Source organism: Lampris incognitus, chromosome 5 (genome assembly GCF_029633865.1).
Source record: "Lampris incognitus isolate fLamInc1 chromosome 5, fLamInc1.hap2, whole genome shotgun sequence".
In the NCBI taxonomy this organism is placed as follows: Eukaryota; Metazoa; Chordata; class Actinopteri; order Lampriformes; family Lampridae; genus Lampris; species Lampris incognitus.
The window spans coordinates 29,634,336-29,660,216 of record NC_079215.1 but is presented as its reverse complement, the minus strand read 5'-3'; the positions used below and the strand labels follow the sequence as shown (position 1 = coordinate 29,660,216).

General features: G+C 42.3%; 2 protein-coding genes across 5 annotated transcripts in view; one reads left to right on the top strand and one right to left on the bottom strand.

The window, feature by feature from the left end:
- Positions 1 to 1,985: 1,985 nt before the first annotated feature.
- ppm1kb (protein phosphatase, Mg2+/Mn2+ dependent 1Kb) lies at positions 1,986 to 23,337 on the bottom strand. Of its 4 annotated transcripts, XR_008810240.1 has the most exons (8): positions 16,459 to 16,577; positions 12,220 to 12,748; positions 11,894 to 11,994; positions 9,687 to 9,852; positions 7,762 to 7,906; positions 7,462 to 7,596; positions 5,345 to 5,591; positions 1,986 to 4,581 (listed from the first exon to the last, which is right to left on the bottom strand). XR_008810240.1 is itself a non-coding variant. In XM_056279840.1 (7 exons), the coding sequence occupies exons 2-7, from the start codon at positions 12,687 to 12,689 to the stop codon at positions 5,460 to 5,462; spliced, it is 1,149 nt and encodes a 382-aa protein (XP_056135815.1). In that variant the 5' UTR covers positions 12,690 to 12,748; positions 23,294 to 23,337; the 3' UTR covers positions 1,986 to 5,459. The 4 variants fall into 4 exon arrangements, 3 of the variants coding, with proteins under 3 accessions (XP_056135815.1, XP_056135814.1, XP_056135816.1); XM_056279840.1 differs by lacking the exon at positions 16,459 to 16,577 and adding an exon at positions 23,294 to 23,337 and having other exon boundaries at positions 1,986 to 5,591; XM_056279839.1 differs by having other exon boundaries at positions 1,986 to 5,591.
- Positions 23,338 to 23,475: 138 nt separating this feature from the next.
- Positions 23,476 to 25,881, top strand: part of herc3 (HECT and RLD domain containing E3 ubiquitin protein ligase 3) — a 47,247-nt gene continuing 44,841 nt past the window's right edge. The window contains exon 1 of the mRNA XM_056279512.1: positions 23,476 to 23,534. The gene's annotated coding sequence lies outside the window, so the exon portion shown is untranslated. The remainder of the gene's footprint in view (positions 23,535 to 25,881) is intronic.

Genomic DNA, 25,881 nt, shown 5'->3' with positions numbered 1-25,881 from the left:
TACAGTTCTGCACATCGCCCTTGTTCTTGAAAATCGGTACCAGTATGCTTCTTCTCCACTCCTCAGGCATCCTCTCACTTTCCAGGATTGTGATAAACAATCTAGTTAAAAACTCCACTGCCATCTCTCCTAAACATCTCCATGCCTCCACAGGTATGTCATCAGGACCAACTGCCTTTCCACTCTTCATCCTCTTCATAGCTGCCCTCACTTCCTCCTTGTTAATCCGCTGAACTTCCTGATTCACTATCCCTACATCATCCAACCTTCTCTCTCTCTCATTTTCTTCATTCATCAGCCCCTCAAAGTATTCCTTCCACCTTCTTAGCACACTCTCCTCACTTGTCAGCACATTTCCATCTCTATCCTTGATCGCCCTAACTTGCTGCACATCCTTTGCAGCTTGGTCCCTCTGTCTAGCCAATCGGTACAAGTCCTTTTCTCCTTCCTTAGTGTCTAATCTGTCATACAACTCACCATACGCCTTTTCCTTTGCCTTTGCCACCTCTCTCTTTGCTTTACGCTGCATCTCCTTGTACTCCTGTCTACTTTCTTCATCTCTCTTACTATCCCACTTCTTCTTTGCCAACCTTTTCCTCTGTATAATTTGCTGTACTTCCTCATTCTACCACCAAGTCTCATTGTCTTCCTTCCTCTGTCCTGATGACACACCAAGTACCTTCCTAGCTGTCTCCCTCACTATTTCTGCAGTGGTTGTCCAGCCATCTGGCAACTCTTCACTACCACCCAGTGCCTGTCTTAACTCCTGCCTGAACTCCACACAACAGTCTTCCTTCTTCAACTTCCACCATTTGATCTTCGGCTGTGTCTTCACTCGCTTCCTCTTCTTGGTCTCCAAAGTCATCCTACAGACCACCATCCGATGCCGCCTAGCTACGTTCTCCCCTGTCACCACCTTGCAGTCTCCAATCCCTTTTAGATGGCGCCTTCTACATAAGATATAGCCCACCTGTGTGCACTTTCCTCCACTCTTGTATGTCACCCTGTGTTCCTCCCTCTTCTTGAAATATGTATTCACCACAGCCATTTCCATCCTTTTCGCAAAATTGACCACCATCTGTCCTTCCACATTTCTCATCTGGACTCCATACCTTCCCATCACCTCCTCATCACCTCTGTTCCCTTCACCAACAGGTCCATTGAAGTCCGCTCCAATCACCACTCTCTCCTCCTTGGGTACCCTCTCCACCATGTCGTCCAACTCACTCCAGAATTCTTCTTTTTCATCCATCTCACACCCAACTTGCAGGGCATATGCGCTGATAACATTCAGCAATAAACCTTAAATTTCCAGCTTCATACTCATCACTCTGTCTGATACTCTCTTCGCCTCCAGCACGCTCTTGACGTACTCTTCCTTCAGAATTACCCCTACCCCATTACTCCTCCCATTCACACCATGGTAGAAGAGTTTGAACCCACCTCCGGTACTCCTGGCCTTACTCCCCTTTCACCTGGTCTCTTGCACACACAGTATGCCTACCTTTCTTCTTTCCATCATGTCAGCCAGCTCTCTCCCTTTACCAGTCATTGTGCCAACATTCAAAGTTCCAACTCTCACCTCCACATGCCTACCCTTCCTCCTCTCTAGCTGCCTCTGGACATGCTTTCCCCCTCTCCTTCTCCTTCGCCCAACAGTAGCATAGTTTCCACCGACACCCTGCTGGTTAACAGTACCGGTGGTGGTCGTTGGTAACCCGGGCCTCAACCGATCCGGTATATAAGTCTTATTTATGATCCGCATATTTGATTTGGCAAAGATTTTACGCCGGATGCCCTTCCTGACGCAACCCTCCCCATTTGTCCGGGCTTGGGACTGGCACTAAGGATGCACTGGCTTGTGCATCCTCAGTGGCTGGGTTGTGTTCATTAATCACACCAAAACATTTAAATAATTTTCTCTATTTCAGATAAATGTTGGCAATATTTATAATAAGGTAAATAAAACAGAGACATTTACACCGTAGAACTTTTATTTGGTTAAGTATTTAACAGTTTATCACAAAAGTCACAGATAGAGTCCCAGTTTATTAAGACTTTAAATACAGTGCGACAACAGAATCTGGATGAAGTAGTTGGTTTTTGGACCCTAAGAGTAGGTCTACAGCTACACGCCAATATGGTTGCACAGCAGCTTTCAAAAAACAATACAGGAAAAAAAATAAATAAATAAAAAGATAAAAATGGCTGAGAACTTGTGAAGAGTGACAAAGTCCTACAAACTGAGGTTACAATCTGCATGTGAAAGAGGAAAGACTAATACATGGATGTCAGAGAAAAATAACATCAAACATATACAACATTACAAGTTTTGTAAATAGATTGATTATGGCTCTAATTTTAACAGCACTGGCAATTATGACACTGTGTTGCCATTCTGTAACCAGGAACCTAAACCGAACGCAAGTTCACCACAAACAGTCAGCAGGAGAACACTGATTCCTGTTAGATGAGAAAACATTAACTGAGAAGGAAACGGCCTTACAGGTCCTTTTTTTTGCAGGACTTGATTATAGTTAAGTCAGAGGGCATTTCCACATACATTCACTGGTCAGATACGGCTACGCTATCTTTATCTCTACTGTTGCATTCTTCACTTTGTCCTATGAAAATATCGGTATCACAGACAGGGAGTTGCTTCTTTTGTACCAAAATTTAAACATGTATAGTGATACATTAATATTTCAAGCAAGTTTGTACAGTAAAACATGAGTGACAGGGAGAAAGAACCATGAGTGCAGTGCACAGTACTGTCAAGTTATTTTGGTACATGGGATGCTTAATAAGCCATGTAATTCACCTAATACATTGATAACTATTTTCCCTATTTAATAAAACACATTATGTATTTATTTTACATATCTATCTATATATATATAGATATATATATATAATACAATTTACTAAACACTTAAAATAGCATATTTCTGTACCCAAAGCACTTTTAGTAGACAAGCAAAACTATCAGCTCCGATAAAAATCCTGCTGCAAATTACAATAATTTTGTTAATTTATACATCACGGAAAAATGTGACTTAATGTCTGCAGATGTCACATTCATCCACTGGAACGCCCCATGTCTGAACAGCATTGTCTGGCTTCATTCTGCAAGTCTACTACTTCACTTTGGCACTGACGTCAGGTTTCTTTAAATTTCCTACCAACCATCAGGACTTTGAGGACAGCCATCAAAGGACTTCTTAGTACAACATATCAGAATGAAAACCAGGCAGGAACTCTGTATATGTGAACACCTTGGAAATTACATCCATTAAAAGGGGTGAACCATATGAAACATTGAAATCCGATTAAGTTTCATAGTCCAGGCCAAAGCTTATATGGGCTAAACCAGGCGTGGGTGCTGAAATTTCCTATATAGTATAATGCAACAACATGTAGAGAAGGTAATACCAACAATTATACATTGATGAACTAAAACATTATGACCACTCACAGGTGAACTGAATAAGAATCATCCTCAAACAAGAGCACATATCAAGGTCTGGGTAGATTAGATGGTAAGTGAACAATCAGTTGTTGTAGTCAACGTGTTGGATGAAAGAGAAATGGGCGGGAGTAAAGAAAGACCTTAGCGACTTTGACAAGGGGCAAATTGTTATGGCCAGATGACTGGGTCAGAGCATCTCTGAAACGACAAGGCTTGTAGGGTGCTCCCGGTCAGCAGTGGTGAGTACCTACCAACAGTGGTCTGAGGAGGGACAAAACACAAACTGGCAACAGGGTGTTGGATGCTCAAGGCTCATCGATGCACGAGGGCAATGAACTATCCTGTCTAGTCCAAACTGACAATAGGTCTACTGTGGCACAAGTCACAGAAAATAATTATGATGGTTACAGGAGGTATCACAACACACAGTCCATTGCATCCTGTTGCATATGGGGCTGCGTAGCCGCAGAGGGGTCAGAGTACCCAAGATGACCCCTGTCCACCATCGAAGGCGCCTAAAATGGGCACACGAGCATCGGAACTGGACCTTGGAGCAGTGGAAGAAGGTCGCCTGGTCAGATGAGTCCCATTTTCTTTTAGATCATGTGGATGGCCATGTATGTGTACACCGTTTACCTGGGGAAGTGATGGCACCAGGATGCACTGTAAAAAGACGGCAAGCCAGTGGAGGGAGTATGATGCTATGGGCAATGCTGGGAAACCCTGGGTCCGGCTATTCATGTGGACGTAATTTGACATGTGCCACCTACCTAAACATTGTTGCAAACCAGGTACACCCCTTCATGGCAATGGTATTCCCTGATGGTAGTGGCCTCTTTCAGCAGGACAATGCACCCTGCCACACCGCACACATTTTTTGGGAATGGTTTGAGGAACATGATGAAGTGTTCAAGGTGTTACCCTGGCCTCCAAATTCTCCAGATCTTAATCCAATTAAGCATCTGTGGGATGTGCTGGGCTGACAAGTCTGATCCATGGCGGCTCCACCTCGCAACTTACAGGACTTATGGATCTGCTGCTAATGTTTTGGTGCCAGATACCACAAGACATCTTCAGGGGTCTTGTAGAGTCCATTTCTTGGCGGGCTGGCACTGTTTTGGCAGCACACAGAGGACCATTAGCATATTAGGCCATAATGTTTTGGCTCATCAGCATATCTACAATAACTACAATCCATTTCCCATGAGTATGTCTTTGTTTACTGTATGTGTTCAAATGGGTTCTGCAGTTTAACGTCCTCATTGACAAGATTCCAGTTTATGAAAATCACCACAATAATGGAGGTATTTACCAGGGTAATGGAGCCAGATTTGTGCATCAGTTATGCATTTTTTCCAATCTTTCAAGTGCAAATCAACTTTCCATGATATGTGCCCTTCAATGAGTCAGTTATTTTTCTTCTACCATCTATACAGAACATGATGATCTGAACTTAACATTGATTAAAATCCTCAAATAGTTTGCACTATATTATTGAGTACAACCCATAAAACAAGTTATCCAATGGAACTCAAAAATAAATTAGTGCAATTTTGTTTAAAAAAATTCTTTCCTTTTATACTTGTCTCCAAATTCTCACAGCTAATACAGAACAAGCTTCTGGACAAATTGTGGGTTGTTTTTTTTTGTAGCTGGCAAACCACCATCAATAACTGTCTCATTCAACTTATTGTCTCTACCCACCATCTCGAAGGTCTGACTTTCTATCAGAACAAAATCTTTGAAGGAAAAGTATTTACTCCATTCAAATGCACACATGGAACCTGCTGGCTCTGATTCCACTGAAGCCAATAAAATGCCATGCTATTTCAAATAACATGTTTCCCTAAGGCATTACCTAGAATTTGTGCTCACCGTGTTATTTGTAATGCACCCAGATGGACGCCATAGTTAGAAATGAAAAGACTGTATTGCACATTAATTGGGGTGGATGGACCACTCCAGACCTCCCAGGCCAACATCCTGCTAACTATGCCCAGCGGCCACTGGACACAAAGCTTCGGCTGAAGGAAAAGCTAGTGTCAGAGGTCTTGTGTCTTCCCCAGGCACCAAAGGGAACCACAATAATTGTGCTGTTATCTTCAGCACCGTACTGGAGAGCCTGAAAGTGAAGAGAACCAAGATGTCATGTTTACAGAGGAATGCTCAGTGCTGACTTCAATTTGCCAGAGAAGACTATTGTCAAACAGAACAGAGGAGTGGAGATCGGTGCGTGTTGGCCATTTCCAGTGTGGATCTCCACCATTTTTTTTTTTTATGAAAGGGGATTTCTTGATTTTGGATCTGTTCATATCAACTACATATGTAATGATATTGATATGTTGATATGTAGTGACTGAATAATTAAATGATGAAATTTCACAGAAATGGTATTCATTATGCATTTGTGCCTTATTTGGGTAGGTGATATAGACGGTCATGAAAAGATGCAGATATGCCAATGCCATGCTTTTGTTTCAGATTAGCCCAAACCCCATACAATTACATGAGTTATGACAATGTAGACTAAATATTTACAGAGGCGGTTTAATTTAACAAATTAAAAAACAAACAAATGCTCAAGTAACTGACATATGATTCGTCAGACCAGGGCAGGTCCCCAAAGAAGCTGGCAATGCAAACACCAGGTTAAAAAAACAAAAATCCCCAACTGCAGGCCTTACACTAAAGCTGCGTTTTCACCCAAGTATCCGGAACTTTTAGTGCCAGGAACTACTTTTCAAGGAACTAAAAGGCTCCTTCAGCCCATTGTTGTCTGCGTTTCCACCGTGGTCTAAAGACCCGCAAAGATTAGGCAAATTAGTCTGCTGATGTATAATAATAATAATAATAATAAATATATCTTATATAGCGCTTTTCTAACACTCAAAGTCGCTTTACAATAAACGGGGTGAAACAAGACAGCAGATAAACATAACACAGACATGCAGGGTTGGGAAGTGAGGCTACGAGAGGGAGAAGCGGCAGCCACACACAACGCCAGCAGTACTCTCCCACTTAAACAGATACAAACGGGCAAGAAAAACAAAAAACAACAGCACTGTATGAAAAATTCATATGATGCATGAAAAAGTAACGGCTGTTTTACACATTTTTTGCGCATGACTATACAACAACAATGATGCCATATGACGTGACAGACAGGCATCATTATTTGCGCGACACTGCAACATAAGTAAGCATGCAGTTGATCGTGATTTACTGCTGAATTCCCGCTGAATTTCGTCCTCAGCATAAATGCTCAATAAGGTCTGGACTTCGTCGTCAGTCCATCTGTCGTATGATTTCTTGTGTAACTCCATGTTGATGTGTTGAAGCACTGAACAAAAAAACAAATTGGTTTGCGGCTGCAAATTTCTAAAAATGGTGATTGAAATATAATGCGAGCACTTGGCCAATCAGAAATGTTCAGTGCTGCAAGCCCCACCCTAAAGTTCCTGTACTTTTGGATAGTACTACCCCCCGCGCAGGTGAGTTTTTGGGGGGTAAAATAATGTCCCTGGAACTTAATTTAGACCCTGGTCCCTGCAGTGGAAATGCACTGAGCTCCTCCCCCTAGTTCCTGGGGAAGGTTCCTGCGGCGGAAACGCGGCTTAAGTATTCAAGAGTTCACTGCATTCATGTAGTGGTGTGCAACTCCCAAGTTTTTTTAGAGTCGACTCAGACTTCTGGCATGTCTGACACGCACCGCTGGAGTTGACTATTTGAGGGTACGTTCCACTCCCTTGAGCCAACCACCATGTTTTGTTATTTAAAAAAAAAAAAAAAAAACACATGGAGTCAAAGGAGTTGAAGAGTCAACTTTGAGCATATTCGACTCTTAGTTGTCGAACGAGAGTCAATTACAATTCCTTCACTTGTCAGAGTCAAAGAACTGACTCTTGGAGTTAAGTCCCCACCACTACATTCATGCATTTAATTATTTAGACATAAATCAAGTGCTAAGAAATACAGTGACATCCCTCCCTGACCTGTTCAGAAATCCTTTGGGCTGCCTCTTTAGGATCACTGCACTGGTTGATGACATCGCAGATCTCCTGGCTGTTCACGATGAAGTTAATGCCATCTGTGGTCAGTGCCAGGAAGGAGTCGTGGACATGGTGCAACTGTATGAAGAGAATTTTTTTTTAAATATATTCAAATGCATTCATTTGTATGTCTAATCAATTAATCTGTTATCTGCAAAATGTCCCAATGTCATTGGGGGATCTGGTAGACACAGACTTAAATATTTGGAAACGTTATGACAAGAGTGAGTTCTAGACACCTACCGAAATCCTCTTGATCTCCGGCTCAGCAATGACCCCCATATTCTTAAGGTCAAAGTCGCCAATGCTCCGCGTCATGGCCAACCTGCCGTTAACTTGTGGCTGCCCCAAACTGTTCCAGGTCACAAAACCTCCACTCTTCTTTATCCTTGGATGGGTGAGAAGAAGGTACCAGGGGACATAGTGTTATATTGAGCTCCCCTCAAAACATAAGCAATATAAAATAATATATATATTAATAAGAAAAATAATAAAATTCCCACACCGGAAGTTGATCCTTTCCACTTCTGGTGTAGGAAGATGGCAGCGCAAATTCACGTTTGCAGCGGCCTCACCCAGTACAGATGTGGGAAGATGGCGGCGCGAATTCACGTTTGCGGCGGCCTCACGCAATACCATCCATGCAGTGTCTTTGTCCACGTCTACATATAAGTTTGTCTTCGTTTGATGGCTGGGAGAGCTGGCGCTGGATTGGCTGGGAGAGTTTGGTCTGCTGCATCCTGTGGGCCCAGGGACCACGGCCCTGCCTGGAGCTGTGCCTGAAGAGGTAACACCAAGGGCGGTCTGACAGGATGCAGAAGCGGGGCAGGCTAAGCTAACTGCTAGCCCACGCAGTCTGGCAGTTCTGATAACACCGAGGGCAGTCTGGCGGCGGCCTTGCCTAGCCTTGACTGGGTTTTTAGTGTCATCGTGTGGAGTGCGGGGAGGTGTGTCGAAGGTGTCTGGCTGGGAGAATTAGCGTTGGATTGGCTGAGGGAGCTTGGTCGGCTGCATCCTGTGGGGCCAAGGACTATAGCCCTGACCAGAGCTGCGCCTGAAGAGGAAACACCGAGGGCGGTCTGACAGGATGCAGACGTGGGGCAGGCTAAGCTAACTGCTAGCCCATGCAGACTGGCAGCTCTGACAGTCATCTTGGCCGGTGATTCATTCTCCTGGACAGTAATTTTGTTTGTGTTTAGTTTAGATATACGTATTAGTTTGGTTATATGTGTTCTTGTAGTTTTTGGATGTGTTTTTGTTTTGGATATCTGTGGGTTGGGGGAAACGATGTTTGGTTTCATACATGTGCGCAAGTGCATGAAATGAAATGACAAAGTGTTTCTGATTCGAAAGCTGTATGAAAGGCCCACTTTAAACATTTGATTTGTTAAACTGAAAACATTTTTTAAATGCCCAACTATTTGACTAGATGCAGAGCAGCCAGAGCAGTCAAAGTATTATTTTTACTGCCAATGATTTCTCAATTTGTGACCACTAAAGCCTGGTAAATGCTTTACGACTCGACAAGATTTCTAGTTAGAAAGTATGTCCCACTTGACTGAAAAGCTTCAAAGATCTGGTTTACATGTGAACCCTGACCTTGACATTTTCGAGGAGGAGAAAGACAAGGACAGCTCAGCAACATGTCAACAAGGACCAAAATGCAGCTGGTTTCAGGTGTCAGGCGAGAAACCAGTGTCATGTGTCACATTGATTGATAGAGTTGTTGTATTTCATTAATTAATAAAAGCCATAAATCAATACAATTTGTCATTTTACAATGCTGAAACAGTCCAGAGTCTGGTTATATGCATGGGTTTATTAGGGATATCTTATTGCAAGCACTGCTTAGCAGATCATTATTTGACCAATTGATGTTTTATCTAATTCAGTTTATAACAAATACATTTCGTAAGAGGCTATTATGTCCATTTTTAAAAAATTCTGGTGCACTACATATCACCAGCCTTTTCAGTCAACATTGGACAGCATTAATACAAGCCTTCTTGCCCTCCTAAGTAGACAGACAGTCCTATCTATTTTTTCCTCCCAAATTCAGATTTTTTTTTCTTTTTCTCAGGAAACATGATTCAAAAACCCTTTGATTTTCTTTGTCTCACTATTCCTGGATGATTTTCAGCAGTACCTTTCACGCCCAATAGCAATACCTTTCTTTTTCATCCTTCCTCTCAGGTGTGTGGTCAACAGTAAGTTTGAGGGCCTTGCCCTTGCGGCACAACATGGCTCGACTGTCACCCACACTGCCCACCACCAGCTCAATGCCATCTCTCAGCAAGGCCACAGTAGCGGTAGATCCTGCATTCAGCCCAGTTGCTGGAAATAGTTAAGGAAATATCAGAAGTGGCATGTTGTCGCAAAGAGGACCACAAATTCAGTTTATAGCTTGTTGCTATCACTACATTCACACTGACAAACACAACAATTTCTCTCACACACACAACGTGGATGGGAAGTCATACACAGGGGGACTAGCTAAAGGTTTGACAATGAACAATACACAGGGTCACACATGCAAGTCATTCTGTTCTTAGCTGAGGGTCAAAGTAAATCTTTCAGCTGAGTGCAGTCAAACATGCCTAAGTATTTTATATGATAAATAAATATAATTATTGGCTTACTAGTTTCCAGTGTTGGTAAATTATTTAAAACAAAACAATACACTATTTCATAAGTAATATGTTACATATTACTTGCTGTCAGTGGGAATTTTTTCCCCATACTATTTGTTAATGTTTTCTTCTGTTACATTTTCAATCTGGCACTTCCAGTCTTTTCTTGAAAGACTGAATTATTTTTCCAGTGTGTTTGTGCGAAAGATCAAGGAAACCAAAAAGCATGTTGCAGCAGGCAGGCAAAAAGCAGCATAGTCATGAGAAATTGTGAAAAACATCAATTTCCAATGAGTTATACACACATCCACATCCATTTTTTTATTTATTATTCTCTGTAACCTTTAATTGCTATTAGCCTCTTGCTGCTTGCAGTGGATTTTTTTGTACCTATGGACAACTTATACTTGACAACAATGAAGCCTGTATTTCTTTTACACATAAGCCCCCCCCCCCGAAACCCCCACAGGAAAAACAAACAAACAAAAAAACAAAAAACAAAACAAAGAAAAATCTTTTGACAAGTGGGCAAGTGAACTTTTCTGTCATTTTGCATCAAAGTTAGCTCAGTGTGGGGCAATATCAACTGAGATAAAGACAAATAACTCAATGATCCTAAATTTGGGGGAGGGCATATATAGACAATTCAGCATCAATCTGATTTTTAATTGGGGAATAACTAAGTTTTACACTAGCAACTATGATATACTAAAAGGTGAAATAATTGCGGCGTTACTGCACTTAATGAAAATGTAAAAGTAACTACACCACACGTATCTCGACTAAACTTGACGGATAACTGAAGTAACAGTTTTGCACAACACTTCTATAGTAAGAAATTGAGCATGTTAGCTGACATCTGCTTTGAACTTTTATAGGGGATACATAAGCGGGCTTTCTTGGGAATGTAAATAACCCGTTTTTCTTTCAACTGGCTGTGCTTACACAGCATAATGCCTGTAACTCAACAGCTGAATTTGCCACATATAACGCCAATGATTTTGAACTGATGAAGCACTGGCTGACAAACAGCTTAGCATACACTTGGTGAGAGAGAAAAAAGAAAAAGGAAGAGAGGAGCGAGAGAAAGATAAGGAACCTTCCAGTAGTCCAGGAAATAGGAACCGCTGGACTCTCCTTCATTATCCACATTGGTGCCAAGGGCCTCCAGCTCTTAGCTGGGTCAGCAGCTGCCGTAGATAACATGCATACATACACACACAGGTATATTGGGACATTTCACACAATGTGGCCTATGTATGGCCACATAACAGGTATACTAGCTTCTATGTCAACAGATACCTTCAACATAATAGAGGGATACCAAGAAAAGTTAAAATAGTTGTAATAATGTCTGTATGACTTACCAAATAGGAGTAATCATTTATTGAGCAAACATCTGCACCTTGTTTGAGGGATGTTAGAATAAGCCTAACCATTATTCAAATGCTGTCATTAAATTTTATGCTGCAAGACAATTACTGGTTAACTGAAGTAGTGAAAGCAATGAGCCATATATTTTTTTTCTGCATTTCTGGGTGGGTTTATTAAGAATCAACAGTTAACCTACTTTAAGTTTAAATTATCTATCTCTAACTTATAGTTTTAAAGTTGAAACCCAAGGATTTAAACTATATGGGCTCCACTCTGAAAAACATTTAAAAAAAAACAAAAAAACAAAAATAAAAATGTGTGAGTACAAAGATATGCACTTTATCACCTAAACACAGAATCAAATAACCTACCACTTGGAGAGAGGTGGAAGTGCTTTAAAAGAGCCTTGTCAACTTCCAGGAAGGCTTTTGTTAAAACCAATTCTAAGTTGTCTTCTTCTGCAACCAAGTCTCTGAAATAAAGACAGAAAGAGATAACATACTTATTGGAGTATCAGTGGAAAAAGACACAACACTCATTTGTTTTCTTTCAGGATTTTCACTCAAAACTAATAGCACTGAAACAGCTAGTCACTTTCAATCAAAAACCATTAATATGGGCACTGGTATTTACTGCCATTATGGATAGATCCAAAGCACTTTATTAGGTGCCCTGTGCCTTCCATGAAGTTCCTTACTTAATGTGTTTCTCCATGTACTTGTCACAAAAGTCGGCAGCTTCTGGCCCACCATGACCATCAAACACAGCAAAGTAGAGGATGTTGTTAGTTATCTGGGAGACTTGGAAGCGATCCTCATTCTCCTTGCGCTGGCCGATAAGTGAAGCGCAGCCCACCTTGGAAAGGCTGACTTTGGGAATGGGCTTGCCATACCGGATGCTAGGTGGCAGCAAGATGGGTTCATCAATACGGTTGTCCCAGATGCCAAATGAGTCCCACGTGGTGGGTTGTCCACTGCTATCTGGGTCAAAACGTGTATTGCTGGGTCGCGATCTTGAGGGGCAGTAGAAGTGCCTCCGTAAAATAGTGCACTGTAATTGGTTGTCCTGTTGGAGAAGATATGGAACCAGGCCCAGGGGTAAGAGACCACTACGACCCATGTGAGGCCCACTGCCTCTTGCCAGACGCACAAGAGAGACTGCTGACATCACCCTGACAGCAGAAGACTGGAGAGGACTCAGAGGGTTGGGGTCCTGAAGTTCAAAGGCTGGAGAGAATGAGAGATACAATATTATCATTTAAAGGAAATGTTTATTTTTTGTGAGAAACATAGTCACAACAACTGTTATAGGTCCTGCACTGACCTGCTGGTTTTCTTCGAAGTCAGCATTTTCAGTAATTTTTTTTTTGTATGCTCTTACCTAAGGCCAACAAAAATGGGCAGAAAAGTTAAATCATTTATGACCACGTTTGATTGGCGATGAGAATTATGAGAAGACCAGAGAGAGAGGCCAACACACTAACTCATAATTGGCCTCATTCATCCATCGTTCGTACGTACAAATTTGTTCTTCCACACCCTTGGAATTTTTTTTAGCTCTCAAGATTGACAGTCAGAGGCAAAGCCTGATGGTTATTTGTAATTCCTTCCCCCTAACATCTATCGTCTATCTCTTGCAACGAGCAATCAATCCCCCAGGCTTGCAAAGACATCAGTATTGACCAACTGGTGTCTAAATTCAGGGGTTACCCAGATTCTACACTGGTTTCTGAGACAAACTTTAGGGCTAAAAAATTCCATGGGTGTGTAAGAACAAATTTGTACATACGAACAACTGATGAATGAGCCCCATTGTTTGAAGAATTTAGATGGTTTATGAAGATGATGTGGTTACACAATGCGACCAGTGTAACCCTTGGCTGGGTACAAATCTGCTTATTACCCATACTACTCATTGTTACTGTAACATAAAACAAGTATATAGTGAGTATGCAAACTCTGCACACTGTGTGGTACGCATATTTTGTACATGTGAGAAGTGCCTGGATGCAAACTACATGAGTAAGAAAGCCTGAGTATGTCGCCAATGCCACAAGATAAACACATATGCCCTATAATGCACTGCAGTTGACTTGTCACTTTACAATCGTTCCAGAGTGATTAAGCAGTGACATGGACAAATTCTGAGATTACCACATTTACATCCAATCACTACATCTTATCAAGTTAAACATTTAAATATTTTATTTACACATAAATGTATTATTTGTATACAATGCAGCACATATATATATATATATATATATAAAACTTTGTTGAAAGAAACGCTCAACGGTAGGGATAGTGCTCAACAAATAAGGAGCAAAATAATCCAGTTAGTCAAGTAAATTCTCTGAGATAGTACAAGCCTGTTTCATGCAATTATATATATATATACATACACACACACACACACACACACACACACATTATATATATACATACATACACACACACATTATATATAAGCGTTTCTTTTCTGGAAAACGTCAATGGTGTTGATAAAAGTGCTCAACAAATGAGGAGCAGAATTTCAATATAGATGTAGGAAAAAAAAACTTTTAATACACAGCAGTACAAGCTTGTTTCATGCGTCGCACACTCATCAGCTGCTAATGTGATTCAACAAAGAAAACACAGAATACGTTGCCTCGCGTCACGCTCCTAATTTCGGTGGACAGCACCCAACGAGAAGAGAAAACATTTGAACTATTACCACCAATGGGGTGGGTAGTTACGATGTACAGCAACCAATGGTGGGGTAGAAAACATTACAACCAATGGGGTAAGGGTTGGGGCTTGTTTCGAAAAACCATTTAAATGACCAGGGCACTGCTGAAATGGCATATATTTAGAATATAACAAGGTAACGTCAAATGTGGTAATTTATGTATATCGTGCCCAAGTTCATAGAGTCACTTAAGCCTACATACTTGTGAAGCAGGACAGAAAAGGTGAGGTGAATGTAGTTTTAAGTTTAACTGAAAGCAGTCACTTGTCATTAAAATCTGGCACTTGAATAAATTATGGGTGAGTACAAGCTTTAAAACACGCTGGCTGGCAATGTTTACCTTTGATGCAAATCTACACAAGCAGATTACCTTCGCCGATCTTGTGCTATTTACCATTGACACAGCTCAGTAAAGGTCAGGGTTAGAGACGAAGACGACATTTTATAGTTAGGATGAAAGCGTCATTTATCTGTGCGACATATTGTTTGAGTATACTGCTGTCTAAACGGAGTTTTGATTTACAAGACCCTGGCTGGTGCATGTAAGGCAATTCCTCGTTTATTTAACTCACTGACTTACAATGTCTCTGCAAGGCTGGTGACGTTGTGGGGGTGGAGCTGGACTCTGGCGGCGGTTTCTGAGAGGAGGATCTTGTTGAAGTTATATGAAATCATGGACAATGTCTCCCACCCACTTCATGACATGCTGGTCGAGCACAGGAATACTTTTAGCGATAGACTCGTTCTGCTGAAATGCACTAAAAAGCGCCACAGGAGTTCATTCCTGCCTGTGGCCATCAAACTTTACAACTCCTCCCTCAGTGTCACTGAGTCAATAGTCATTAGACTGACCCTTCAACTTATTTTACCCTATTGGGTGTTTGTTTCATGCTGCAATAATACAGTATAGATAGGGTATAATATGCTGGAGCATGGAACACACATGTTTACATATTTTATTCTTATTTCTATTTATTTTATCTTCTATTTCTATTTCCTTGTTATCTTCCCCTCGGGGACGAATAAAGTATTTTGATTCTGATTCTGATCTTGTAGCTTGTTATTTCTTCTTTACTAGAGCGTGAGTGTCTGTAATAGGACCCAATTTCGCCTTGGGGATTAATAACGTATTTCTGATTCTGATGTCTTCCCCATATTCAAGATGTCTTATTAGTTGTAATATTCTGGTGCAGAACTTAAACCAAATACCTAAAATACATCAAAGTAATTTTACCTATTTTTTACCAAACAGGTAAAAACATTCTACTTACATACGTGCCAAGTTTTTAAAACTCAAACTTGTCTCATAGAAAAGACCTAGAGCCTGGATAAACCCTGAATATAGACACCAATTCATGAGTTACTGCACAATGCTGGTGTAACTAAAATATTTTTTTTTACATATGTACATTACAAATGCTATAAATCATACTTGCTTCACGGCATTATTACACATCTTGGACAGAGTTGGTCAAACAATGTGTCAGTGCTTTAAAAACAGGGAAGTTCAATTTATAAATACTTAAACCTATAAGTACAAAAGTGCTGCACAGCAACGTTGGTGTAACCCTATAAAGAGTTTTGCTAGTTGTGATGGGTAACGTTATGACCCTGGTTTGGATGGAAGGATTACGGGGAGAAAGAGAAAGCAGAGGGGGATTCTTTTGGTTGTGTTCTTTCAAAATCTTGCTCATATTTCTCCAGTTACATATTGTAGCTTTAACGTGCTGTTACTAGTTGCATCGATTCACAATGAAGCTTATTTTTAAAAGCTAGTTTTTTTTACCGTTACATGAAGCAAACAATGCGATAGTTAAAATTATGTTAAATGCAACGGTAGATGTTTTGTCTAACTTAAACGCCATGAATCTAACTACATCTTTCGCTCCATGTTGCCGACCTTACACGGATGATGCAACTGACAGCTGTTAGCTGGCGTTGACTTGCGAGCTGTAGCTCGGAGCATCGAGAGGTTAATTTTTGGCTTCAATGCACATACGAAAAAACCCATTGGTTAGTTGAATATTTTCATATCTTAATCAAATGCAAAAGTTAACACAGAATAACGTCGTTTACCGTGCTTAAGTCACAACTGTCGTCAGCCATCGGCTTGCTAAAATATGCAGTTAGCGGCACACAGATTGCGTTACGTCACTGAGATAATTTCAGTCGTACTTTCGAGTTTATACGTCCACTAACGTCTCACCTTGCGACGTTTAAATGAGCACCCAGTTGCAAAGTCCGCTTTGTTTTGCTGGTAGGTTGATGTGTGCCTTCCCAATGCGGTTTTATAAACTACACTCTTTCTCCGAGGCTGGCTCCCCTAATGTTGTTATACAAAGGCTGTGATGATGACCGCGCCAATCAGCGCCACAGAAACGTCAACGCCCCGTTCTGGCCTCCAGCTACTGCGAAGGTGATTGGTCAATCTAACACACGATCGGAGGGTTGGCTCCACCAATCATTGGATCACGATGGCGGACTCCGGAGCCAATCGTAGAACCGCGTGATATTGAACGTGATATTAATTCATTTACTGTACGAGCTGTTTTTTCTCAAGTCTGTCGATAAGATGTGTATAAAATGTCTTTTATATCACATTTTTATATCCTCAACTTTTTTGAAGTATAGACTCATCACTGAGATAGATGGATATTAATAATAATGGCAATAACAATAATAGAACTTTTATTTATTTATTATTATTAGTAGTAGTTTACAAAATGGTTGTGAGACCAGCTATGTTATATGGTTTGGAGACAGCGACACTGACAAAAAGACAGGAGGCAGAGCTGGAGGTGGCAGAGCTGAAGATGCTAAAATTTTCATTGGGAGTGACGAAGGACAGGATTAGGAACGAGCACATTAGAGTGACAGCTCAGGTTGGACGGTTTGGAGACAAAGCAAGAGTGGCAAGATTGAGATGGTTTGGACATGTGTGGAGGAGAGATGCTGGGTATATTGGGAGAAGGAAAAGAGGAAGGCCAAAGAGGAGGTTTATAGATGTGGTGAGAGAGGACATGCAGGTGGTTGGTGTGACAGAGGAAGATGCAGAGGACAGGAAGAGATGGAAACAGATGATCCGCTGTGGCGACCTCTAACAGGAGCGGCCAAAAGTAGTAGTAGCAGTAGTAGTAGTAGTAGTAGTAGTAGTAGTAGTAGAGCTATTATTTATTTCTATTTACCATTTTAAAATTTCTTAGTGTATTATTTAATCCTCTTTTCTGTCACAGGTTGAGAGTGCCAGAGCACTAGAATTACATTGTATTTAAAGGTACAATCCATAAATGATGCACGGAACCAGTCTGCCCTACTTTGTCCGTTGTTTTGGTCAAATTTCATAAAGCTTGTTCACTTTATTACTTGCAACTGAGAAAACTTGCCTCTGCCGCTTCAATTTTAATTCCTTTTGAGGCTATCAGTTGTCTCAATTTCTCAAACAAATACACAATGTTGACCCGGGCCCTATTCCAGAAAGCAGGTTTAATGCCACACATTAGACTGTACTGGGATAAGTGTATCCCAGTATGGTCTATTCAGTCCTACCCCAACCAGAGGCCCTGGATTAACAGCATCATTCGCCTGAGGTTGAGGGAGCGTACCACTGTTTTTCAATCGGGCGACAAAGAATGCTTCAAAAAAAATCCAGGAATGACTTAAGGAGAGCCATCAAAGCCGCTAAAAGACAATATAGAGACAAGCTGGGAGATGACTACAATGGCTGTGACTCGCGCCGCATGCTCACAACCTGGACCCAGTAACAGCAACGCAGTGCCCACCTGATGAAGTCGATCTACAGGTGAGAGGCTGATGTGAGTAAAACTTTTAAAGGGGGTAAAGCTCGTAAAGCTGCTGGCCCAGACAGCTTCTCTTCCCGTCTCAGCTATCTCAGGCTTTTATTGACATTTTTAACCTGTCCTTGTCATTATGTTTGGCTCCACTGTGTTTTAAGAAAATGACCATTGTGCCCATATCTAAGAAAATACCTGTCTCTTGCCTTAATGATTACCGACCTGTTGCTTTGACCTCTGTTATTATAAAGTGCCTGGAAAGATTGGTTATATCATATGTAAAATGTAATATTCCTGTTACTCTTGACCCATTACAGTTTGCCTACTGTTCCAACAGATCTGTAGATGACACTATCTCATTTGCTTTGCATACTGCTTAAGTATACCTTGAAAAGGAAAAATACCCATGTCAGAATGTTGTTTATTGATTACAGCTCTGCTTTAAATAATATTGTACCATCCAAACTGGTGTTGAAACTCAGAGGTCTTGGTGTGGGCAACTATCTGTAATTGGCTATTTTATTTCCTGACAGTCAGGCCCCAGACTGTGAGAATTGGTAAAACATACTCATCTCAAGGCTGTTGTCTCAGCCCCCTATTGTACAGTCTGTTTACACATGACTGTGTTGCCAAATATGACAACAGTAGCATCATTAAATTCGCAGATGACACCACAGTGATTGGACTAATAATGACACGGCCTATAGGAGGGAAGCGGAAGATTTCACCATATGGTGTCATGATAATAATCTATCTCTAAATGTCAGTAAGACAAAATAAATCTTTGTCTTGATGCATGCTCAATAATCCAGGTAAGGAAATCCCAGTAAGTTGAATCAGTTAATCTGTACACAACATTTAGTGGGAGAAACGTTTCATCACTCATCTCAGTGACTTTGTTAGTCTCAACTGACTGCAGGTATCCCCACCCTTATAAACAGCACAGTCGCATAATGACAGAAACCAACAATCGGTTTCATATGCAAATTGCAGTGATCATTAACTAGAGTTACAATGGCCACGTGTACTATTCACAGAGGATTGGGGAATAGTTGCAATCACAGCATTGTAATATGGCGAGAGATGTATTCTTAGCATCCCCCCCCCCCGGTCCATCGTTCCCATGGGGACAATAGTACACAAGGACTAAATTCTGTTTCCAAAAGGTAATATCAACTGAGAAAAGAGAAGATTAGCACACATGGCCACATGAATAGTACAGATGGCCATTGTAACTCTAGTTACCTAGTAAACCTATCATTGGTTTCGGTCATTATGCAACTGTGCTGTTTATAAGACTGGGGATACCTGCAGTCAGTTGAGACTAACAAAGTCACTTAGATGAGTGATCCAAAGGAGTTGAATCAAGTGCAACTGGACTTGGTATATAGCCGTGAAGACGTTTTGCCTCTCATTTAGCTAGCTTGGTCTAGACTAGCTTGGTCTAGACAAGCTTCATCTAGTCAGAAAGGCATGAACTGAGGAAGCATCTTGGATGAGAGGTGAAACGTCTTCACGGATATATACCAGGTCCAGTTGCACTTGATTCAACTCCTTTGGATAACCATGACCTGGATGAATGAGAACAGTCACAGACATGTTAGATGAGTGATGAAACGTTTCTCCCACTAAATGTATCCAGATGAATTGATTCAACTTTCTGGCAAAAGAAGTTATTGTTGACTTTAGAAAGATCAGAGAAAATCACATGCCTATTTCCATCAATGGGTCATCTGTTGGAATTGTGGATATCTTGGTTTACATATCACAGACACCCTCACATGGTCTCATCTCATCTCATCTCATCTTCAGCCGCTTTTCCAGGGTCGGGTCGCTGTGGCAGCAAACTAAGTAGAGCACTCCAGATGTCCCTCTCCCCAGAAACGCCCTCCAGCTCCTCCTGGGGGATCGCAAGGCATTCCCCAGCCAGATTGGACATGTAGTCCCTCCAGCATGTTCTGGGTCTACCCCGGGGGCTCCTCCCAGTTGGGCCGTGCCTGGTAAACCTCCAAAGGAAGGCGCCCAGGAGGCATCCTAATCAGATGCCCGAACCATCTCAACTGGCTTTCGATGCGAAGGAGCAGCAGCTCTACTCCAAGCTCCCTCCGGGTGTCCGAGCTCCTCACCCTATCTCTAAGGCTGAGCCCAGACACCCTACGGAGGAAACTAATTTCAGCCGCTTGTATCCGCGATCTCACCCTTTCGGTCACTACCCAAAGCTCATGACCATAGGTGAGGACTGGAAAGAAGATTGACTAGTAAATTGAGAGCTTTGCCTCCCGGCTCAGCTCCTTCTTCACCACAACGGTCCGGTACAACGTCCGCATTACTGCTGATGCTGCACCAATCCGTCAATCTCCCGCTCATCCTACCCTCACTAATGAACAAGACCCTGAGATACTGGAACTCCTTCACTTGAGGCAACAACTCATCCCCAACCCGGAGGGAGCAATCCACCATTTTCCGGTAGAGAACCATGACCTCCAAGTCTGATGCCATGGTAACTGTTATTCTAAATCATTCATACTCCACAGTGTTTTTATTAGATTGTTTTATTGTCTTTATCAAGTTTATCTTATTGTGTTTCTTATTGTGTATTTTTATAGATTTGATATCTTTTATTCCACATTTAGCTCCCTGGGGTGTTATTATTTATTGTTTGTGTTATTTGTTTATTTGCATGTTACTGTGTTTTATGTTCACAAGCTTCTCCAAACAAATTGCCGCTAGCAGGATTAATAAAGTTGTTTGTATTGTATTGTATTTCCACAGGCATTTAGGTTGTTGAACAGCTGACACACCCATATGCACCTTACATTGTTGCGTTATCGTGCACTTTTCTATATTGTGTATATAATGTATGAATTTGTGTATACATAGTCTATGTAGGTCTGCAGTGTTTTTGGTTTTTTTTTGGATGGTGTGTCCTTGTGTCCCAAGGCAGAGAGAGTCAGAGCACAAAAAATTTAATTTCAAGGCCTACTATTTATAAAATTGAATTTAAGACATTTTGCCCTGTGATGGCCTGGCGGGCTGTCCAGGGTGTCTCCCTGCCTGCCGCCCAATAACTGCTAGGATAGGCTCCAGCATCCCCGCGACCCTGAGAGCAGGATAAGCGGTTTGGATAATGGATGGATGGATGGATGCATTCTAAATACATATGACAATAAAGTTGAACTTGAACTTGAAAAAAAATCTAAGCCTAACCTTGAACTCTGAGTTGATGAACCCCAAGATCCAGAACAGCTGATCTGAGTTAGTCCAATCAACTCTGAGTATGTTCACTCTCAGTTCAGCACATGACAACTATAAAAAGCCATCATCAATGGAGCTCCAATACTATGATTCACTATGGCAACTGGCAAGAAAAAAATGTCATCCTACTTCACCCCACTGGAGTTAGAAGTTCAAATGCATGCTTATGATGAGCATGAGCACATTTTCAGGGGGGGGGGGGGGAAGCAATACAGCTGCAGTGGCAAAAGGAAGGAGAATTGGCGTGGGAGAGAATCACTGCCCAAGTCAGTTTTCTGAAATACAGCCCCAATGGAGCGATGTATGTTTATTGTTGTCAGCAGAGCACTCGTGATGTGGCAGTACTTCACATAGCATGCCATTATGGATTGTACCTATAATTCTGACAAGAATTTAAATGCATATAACAATAACAACAACAACACCAACAACAGTAATAATAATAGTCTGGTTGGTTTGGTAACACCTCTGTTATTAATGCTAAAATGTATTCTCTGTTATTTTTGCTTTTTTTGCAAGTTTTCTGTAAAATAAGTGTATACAAGAAAGTATAAAGAAAAACAATAATTTGGTATTTGTAAAGATAAGAATTTACGAGAGAGGTGAGACTTCACTTTAAAATCAGATACATCCCAGATGTCTGGATAATCACACTTGTGAGTCATTAGCCTCCGCAATTACCCAAATTTGCTTGCATGAATGATCTAATAAAAAACCAAACAATTTATCTCATTGTGACAAAATATATGTCCAGATAAGATGAGGATGATAAGTTAAGTACTGTCCAAGGATGACATTCTTCAAAACATCTGGACCATCTTTACAAAGATTTCACAGAAGCAAAAGAACAGGGTTTTTTTTTCAGTAAGGACAGTCTTATTAAACATTTGTTATCTGACTCATGATTTCTTCACCTTTAGTAACTCAAGGTCCACTTATGAATGTGGCAAAACAGTCACAGCCCACATCCTTCAAAAATCAAAACTGACAGCAATAAACATGTTTGTCTCTCACTGATGATGGCTGAGTTATGCATGGTTAATTCAATTATATACAAATCCAAAAAATGTGTATTGTAATTCAGAAGTTTATTTACATATATCCCTGGGGCCATTTAGGTATTGTGCACATTTATGTTCTAGCTTGAGGAGTATCTCTGCGGCTTACTAGGTGGCACTCTGTGCCCCATTCGTTGAAAATGGCAAAATGGCTAATCTAACTCACAATTTTCACACACACACACACGCACACACACACACACACACCCCAAAATTTTTTTGTTTTCTTATATGAATACAGGGATAATGATTTTTTTAGTCGCAAAACAATAAACCAAGTTAACAGTATTAAAATCTCCAGTTCATTTTCTAAAGCTTATCTGGCAAGAGCAGAGATTTCCAACATGCCTAGTAGAATGCAAGTGAAAAGCAAGGCCTTTCTCAAAATGAACACTATGTTTCCCAAATTTAAACAGTATTCAAATGTAAGCATATAAACTTCTATGTACCAAGGCCCTGCGATATGTGATGTTATTGGGAAACACTATAAATACTCAACAAATTGTCTTTGGCATACGGGGTGATTATTTAATTAACATTAGGTCAAATGATAAGGGCCCCAAAGTCATTGTAATGTGGTGAAATAACAACCAAAGAGCAGCTAGGCTGTCATAGCTATACAGTCAGATGGCTAGATAGATAGTTCTACCTAGCCTTCATAATAGAGCTATCTACCTATACCTAAATAGATAGCAATGTCTAGATAGATAAATGGATATCAATATCTGAATAGCCGTAACTTTTTTTTAATCTACAGACGGATAGAAAAGTTGTTTTACTTAGGGATAGTGTAACTGTAGCAACCACAGCGTTAATGCTTGTATATAGAATTCTCTCGAAAACATTTTTTTGTTTGACGCAAAATCGAAATAGCTGCTAAACATTAAAACTTCAGCTGCTGTTTACCAAATTACTAAATGTTTTTCGTGTATTTTACCTTATGAAATGCCGTGTTACGGAAGACTTACTTGTGAGGTCACCGAAGAGAAGAAAAAAACGCCCGGAAGTGGGAGGAGACATAATGCCACTCTACACGGTGACAACAAAGTCACGTGACCGGCGACAAACCAACCGCTTCCTTGTTACTGTTCTGCTCGCCTTGTCGAAACGCCGTGGTCAGGGGTGTTGAGGTCGGTCGGTGGAGTCGGAGGCATGACAAAGGCGAACAGTAAAAGGCGGTAAATACAAACAACTGTATTGTGAACGCAACAATCGTGACTTTTGGGAGTGAAGATGAAGGTTGGATTATGGAGGAATGGAGTGCCAGAAAGTGGCGTCCAAAAGAAAGAAAAGTGGAAAAAGCAGTGTAACCCAAGAGCGGTCAAGAGAGCTAGGGCCCGAAGGCTGAAAACCAAAACAATGAGAAAGTTATTAATTGTAATAATCTCTCTCGTGAGCACTTAACAGTATGTTGAATCGGTTCATCTGGACACAACGTATGTTGAGTGGGGTGATACACAATTGAGGGTAGATTCACCAGGGGCTGCTGCTCCTTTAAGGCAGACATTCAGAGTGCTGACGTAGGCACTGCTTAGGGTTTCCGGGGAGTCATGTTTGCAGCAGCCTAGCGGTTAGCTGGTTGCCACGAGAGATTGTGTTGTATCGGTGTTGTTTTGTGTGGCGAGTAAACGGAATTGACTCGACTCGATCTCCCGGTCTCCTCATTCCTGCACTCCCACAAGAGCAACGTTTCATCACTCATCTTCAGTCTTGAATGACTGCAGTATCCCCGCCGGTATTTACAGTGGCACAACGAACGAAACCAACGATCAGTTTCATATGCAAATTACCATGACCATTTACGAGTTTCAATGACCATGTGTACTATTCACAGAGGATTGGAGAATAGTTGCAATAGTAAGATGGCGACAGACGTACTCTTAGCCCCCCCCCCCCCCCCCCGTTCAGGGATGGTCGTTCCCTCTTCACATACAAACCCCAATTCCAATGAAGTTGGGACGTTGTGTAAAACGTAAATAAAAACAGAATACTGTGGGAGTGCATGAATGAGGAGACGGAGAGATCGAGTCGAGTCAATTCCGCTTACTCTCCACACAAAACAACACCGATACAGCACACTCTCTCGTGGCAACCTGCTAACCGCTAGGCTGCTGCAAAAATGGCTCACCCCGGAAACCCTTTACAGTGTCTACGTCAGCACTCTGAATGTCCCCCTTAAAGGAGCAGCAGCCCCTGATGAATCTACCCTCATTTGTGTATCACCACACAGGCCCCCCCAGAATTCACCATCACGAAAAAATGCAACACAGCAGTACTCAGCGAAACACAAACAGCCGACAGGCGAACAGTCCTCAGTGAAACCGTCAACGTCTCGGGGGGGCGGACCAGGCGGCCAAAACGGCTGCACTGAATGGGTATGGGGGCAGGGGACAGAGCCGGAGCCCTGGCAGGGGCTGAGGCTGGGCCAGGGGCCTGAGAAGGGGGGCGTCCACGCCGTGAGGGCAGGGCCAGTTCGACCGGCCCAACCAGGTCCAAATGGGCAGGCTTGAGACGGTCCACCGAGACCCGCTCCGGCTTGCCCCCCATGTCCACCACAAAGTTCTTAGGCCCCGCTTCCAGGACGCAGAAGGGCCTGTCGTAGGGGGGCTGCACGGGGGGTATGGTGGCTGTCGTGGCGGATGAAGACGTACCTGGCCGACAGCAGATCCTTGGGGACGTAGGACTGAGGGAGGCAGTGGTGAGATGTAGGGATCGGAGCGAAAGCGTTGGCACTGTCCCGGGCCACAGCCCGATGAGAAGCTGCTGACCAGTGGGCCACAGCGTCCGGGAAAAACTCACCCGGGACACGCAGCAGCTGGCCGTAAACCAGCTCGGCAGACGAGGACTGGAGGTCTTCCTTGGGGGCAGAGCGAAGGCCGAGCATGACCCATGGGAGGTGATCAACCCAGTTGCTGTCCCTGAGGCTGGCACAAAGAAACCGCAATGAAAGGCTGGCACAATGAAACCGCTCACAAAGTCCGTTGCCCTGCGGGTTGTATGCTGCGGTGCGGTGGAGCTTCACCCCCAGCCCCTCCGCGACTGCAGTCCAGAGCTCTGACGTGAACTGCAGGCCCCTGTCAGAGGTGAGGTCCGCAGGCATGCCAAAACGGACCACCCAGGACCCGATGAACACCCGGGCCACCTCAGTAGATGTGGTCGATGACAGGGGAACAGCTTCCGGCCACCTGGTGGTCTTGTCCACCATGGTGAGAAGGTGAGTGAACCCGTGAGAGGGGGGCAGGGGGCCTACCAGGTCCACATTCACATGGTCAAAACGCCTCTCGGGCACCAGGAATGGCGCCAAGGGGGCTTTGGTATGACGGTGTACTTTGGAACGCTGGCACGCCACGCAGGAGTCAGCCCAGGCCTTGACGTCCTTCCTGAGGCTGGGTCAGATGAACTTGGCCCCCACCAGCTTAGTGGACACTGTATTGTTTATAAGGTTGGGGATACCTGTAGTAAGTTGAGACTGAAGAGGTCACTTGAATGATGAAACCTTTCTCTCACTACACATTATGTCCAGAT

Excerpts from the sequence above, each read along its gene's own strand:
- ppm1kb (XM_056279840.1), bottom strand. The coding sequence starts at position 12,689 with ATGTCAGCAGTCTCTCTTGTGCGTCTGGCAAGAGGCAGTGGGCCTCAC. Across the intron at positions 11,995-12,219 it reads TACATGGAGAAACACATTAA|AGACTTGGTTGCAGAAGAAG; the intron begins GTAAGGAACTTC and ends TCTTTATTTCAG. Across the intron at positions 5,592-7,461 it reads CCCAAAGGATTTCTGAACAG|GCTCTCCAGTACGGTGCTGA; the intron begins GTCAGGGAGGGA and ends CTTCACTTTCAG.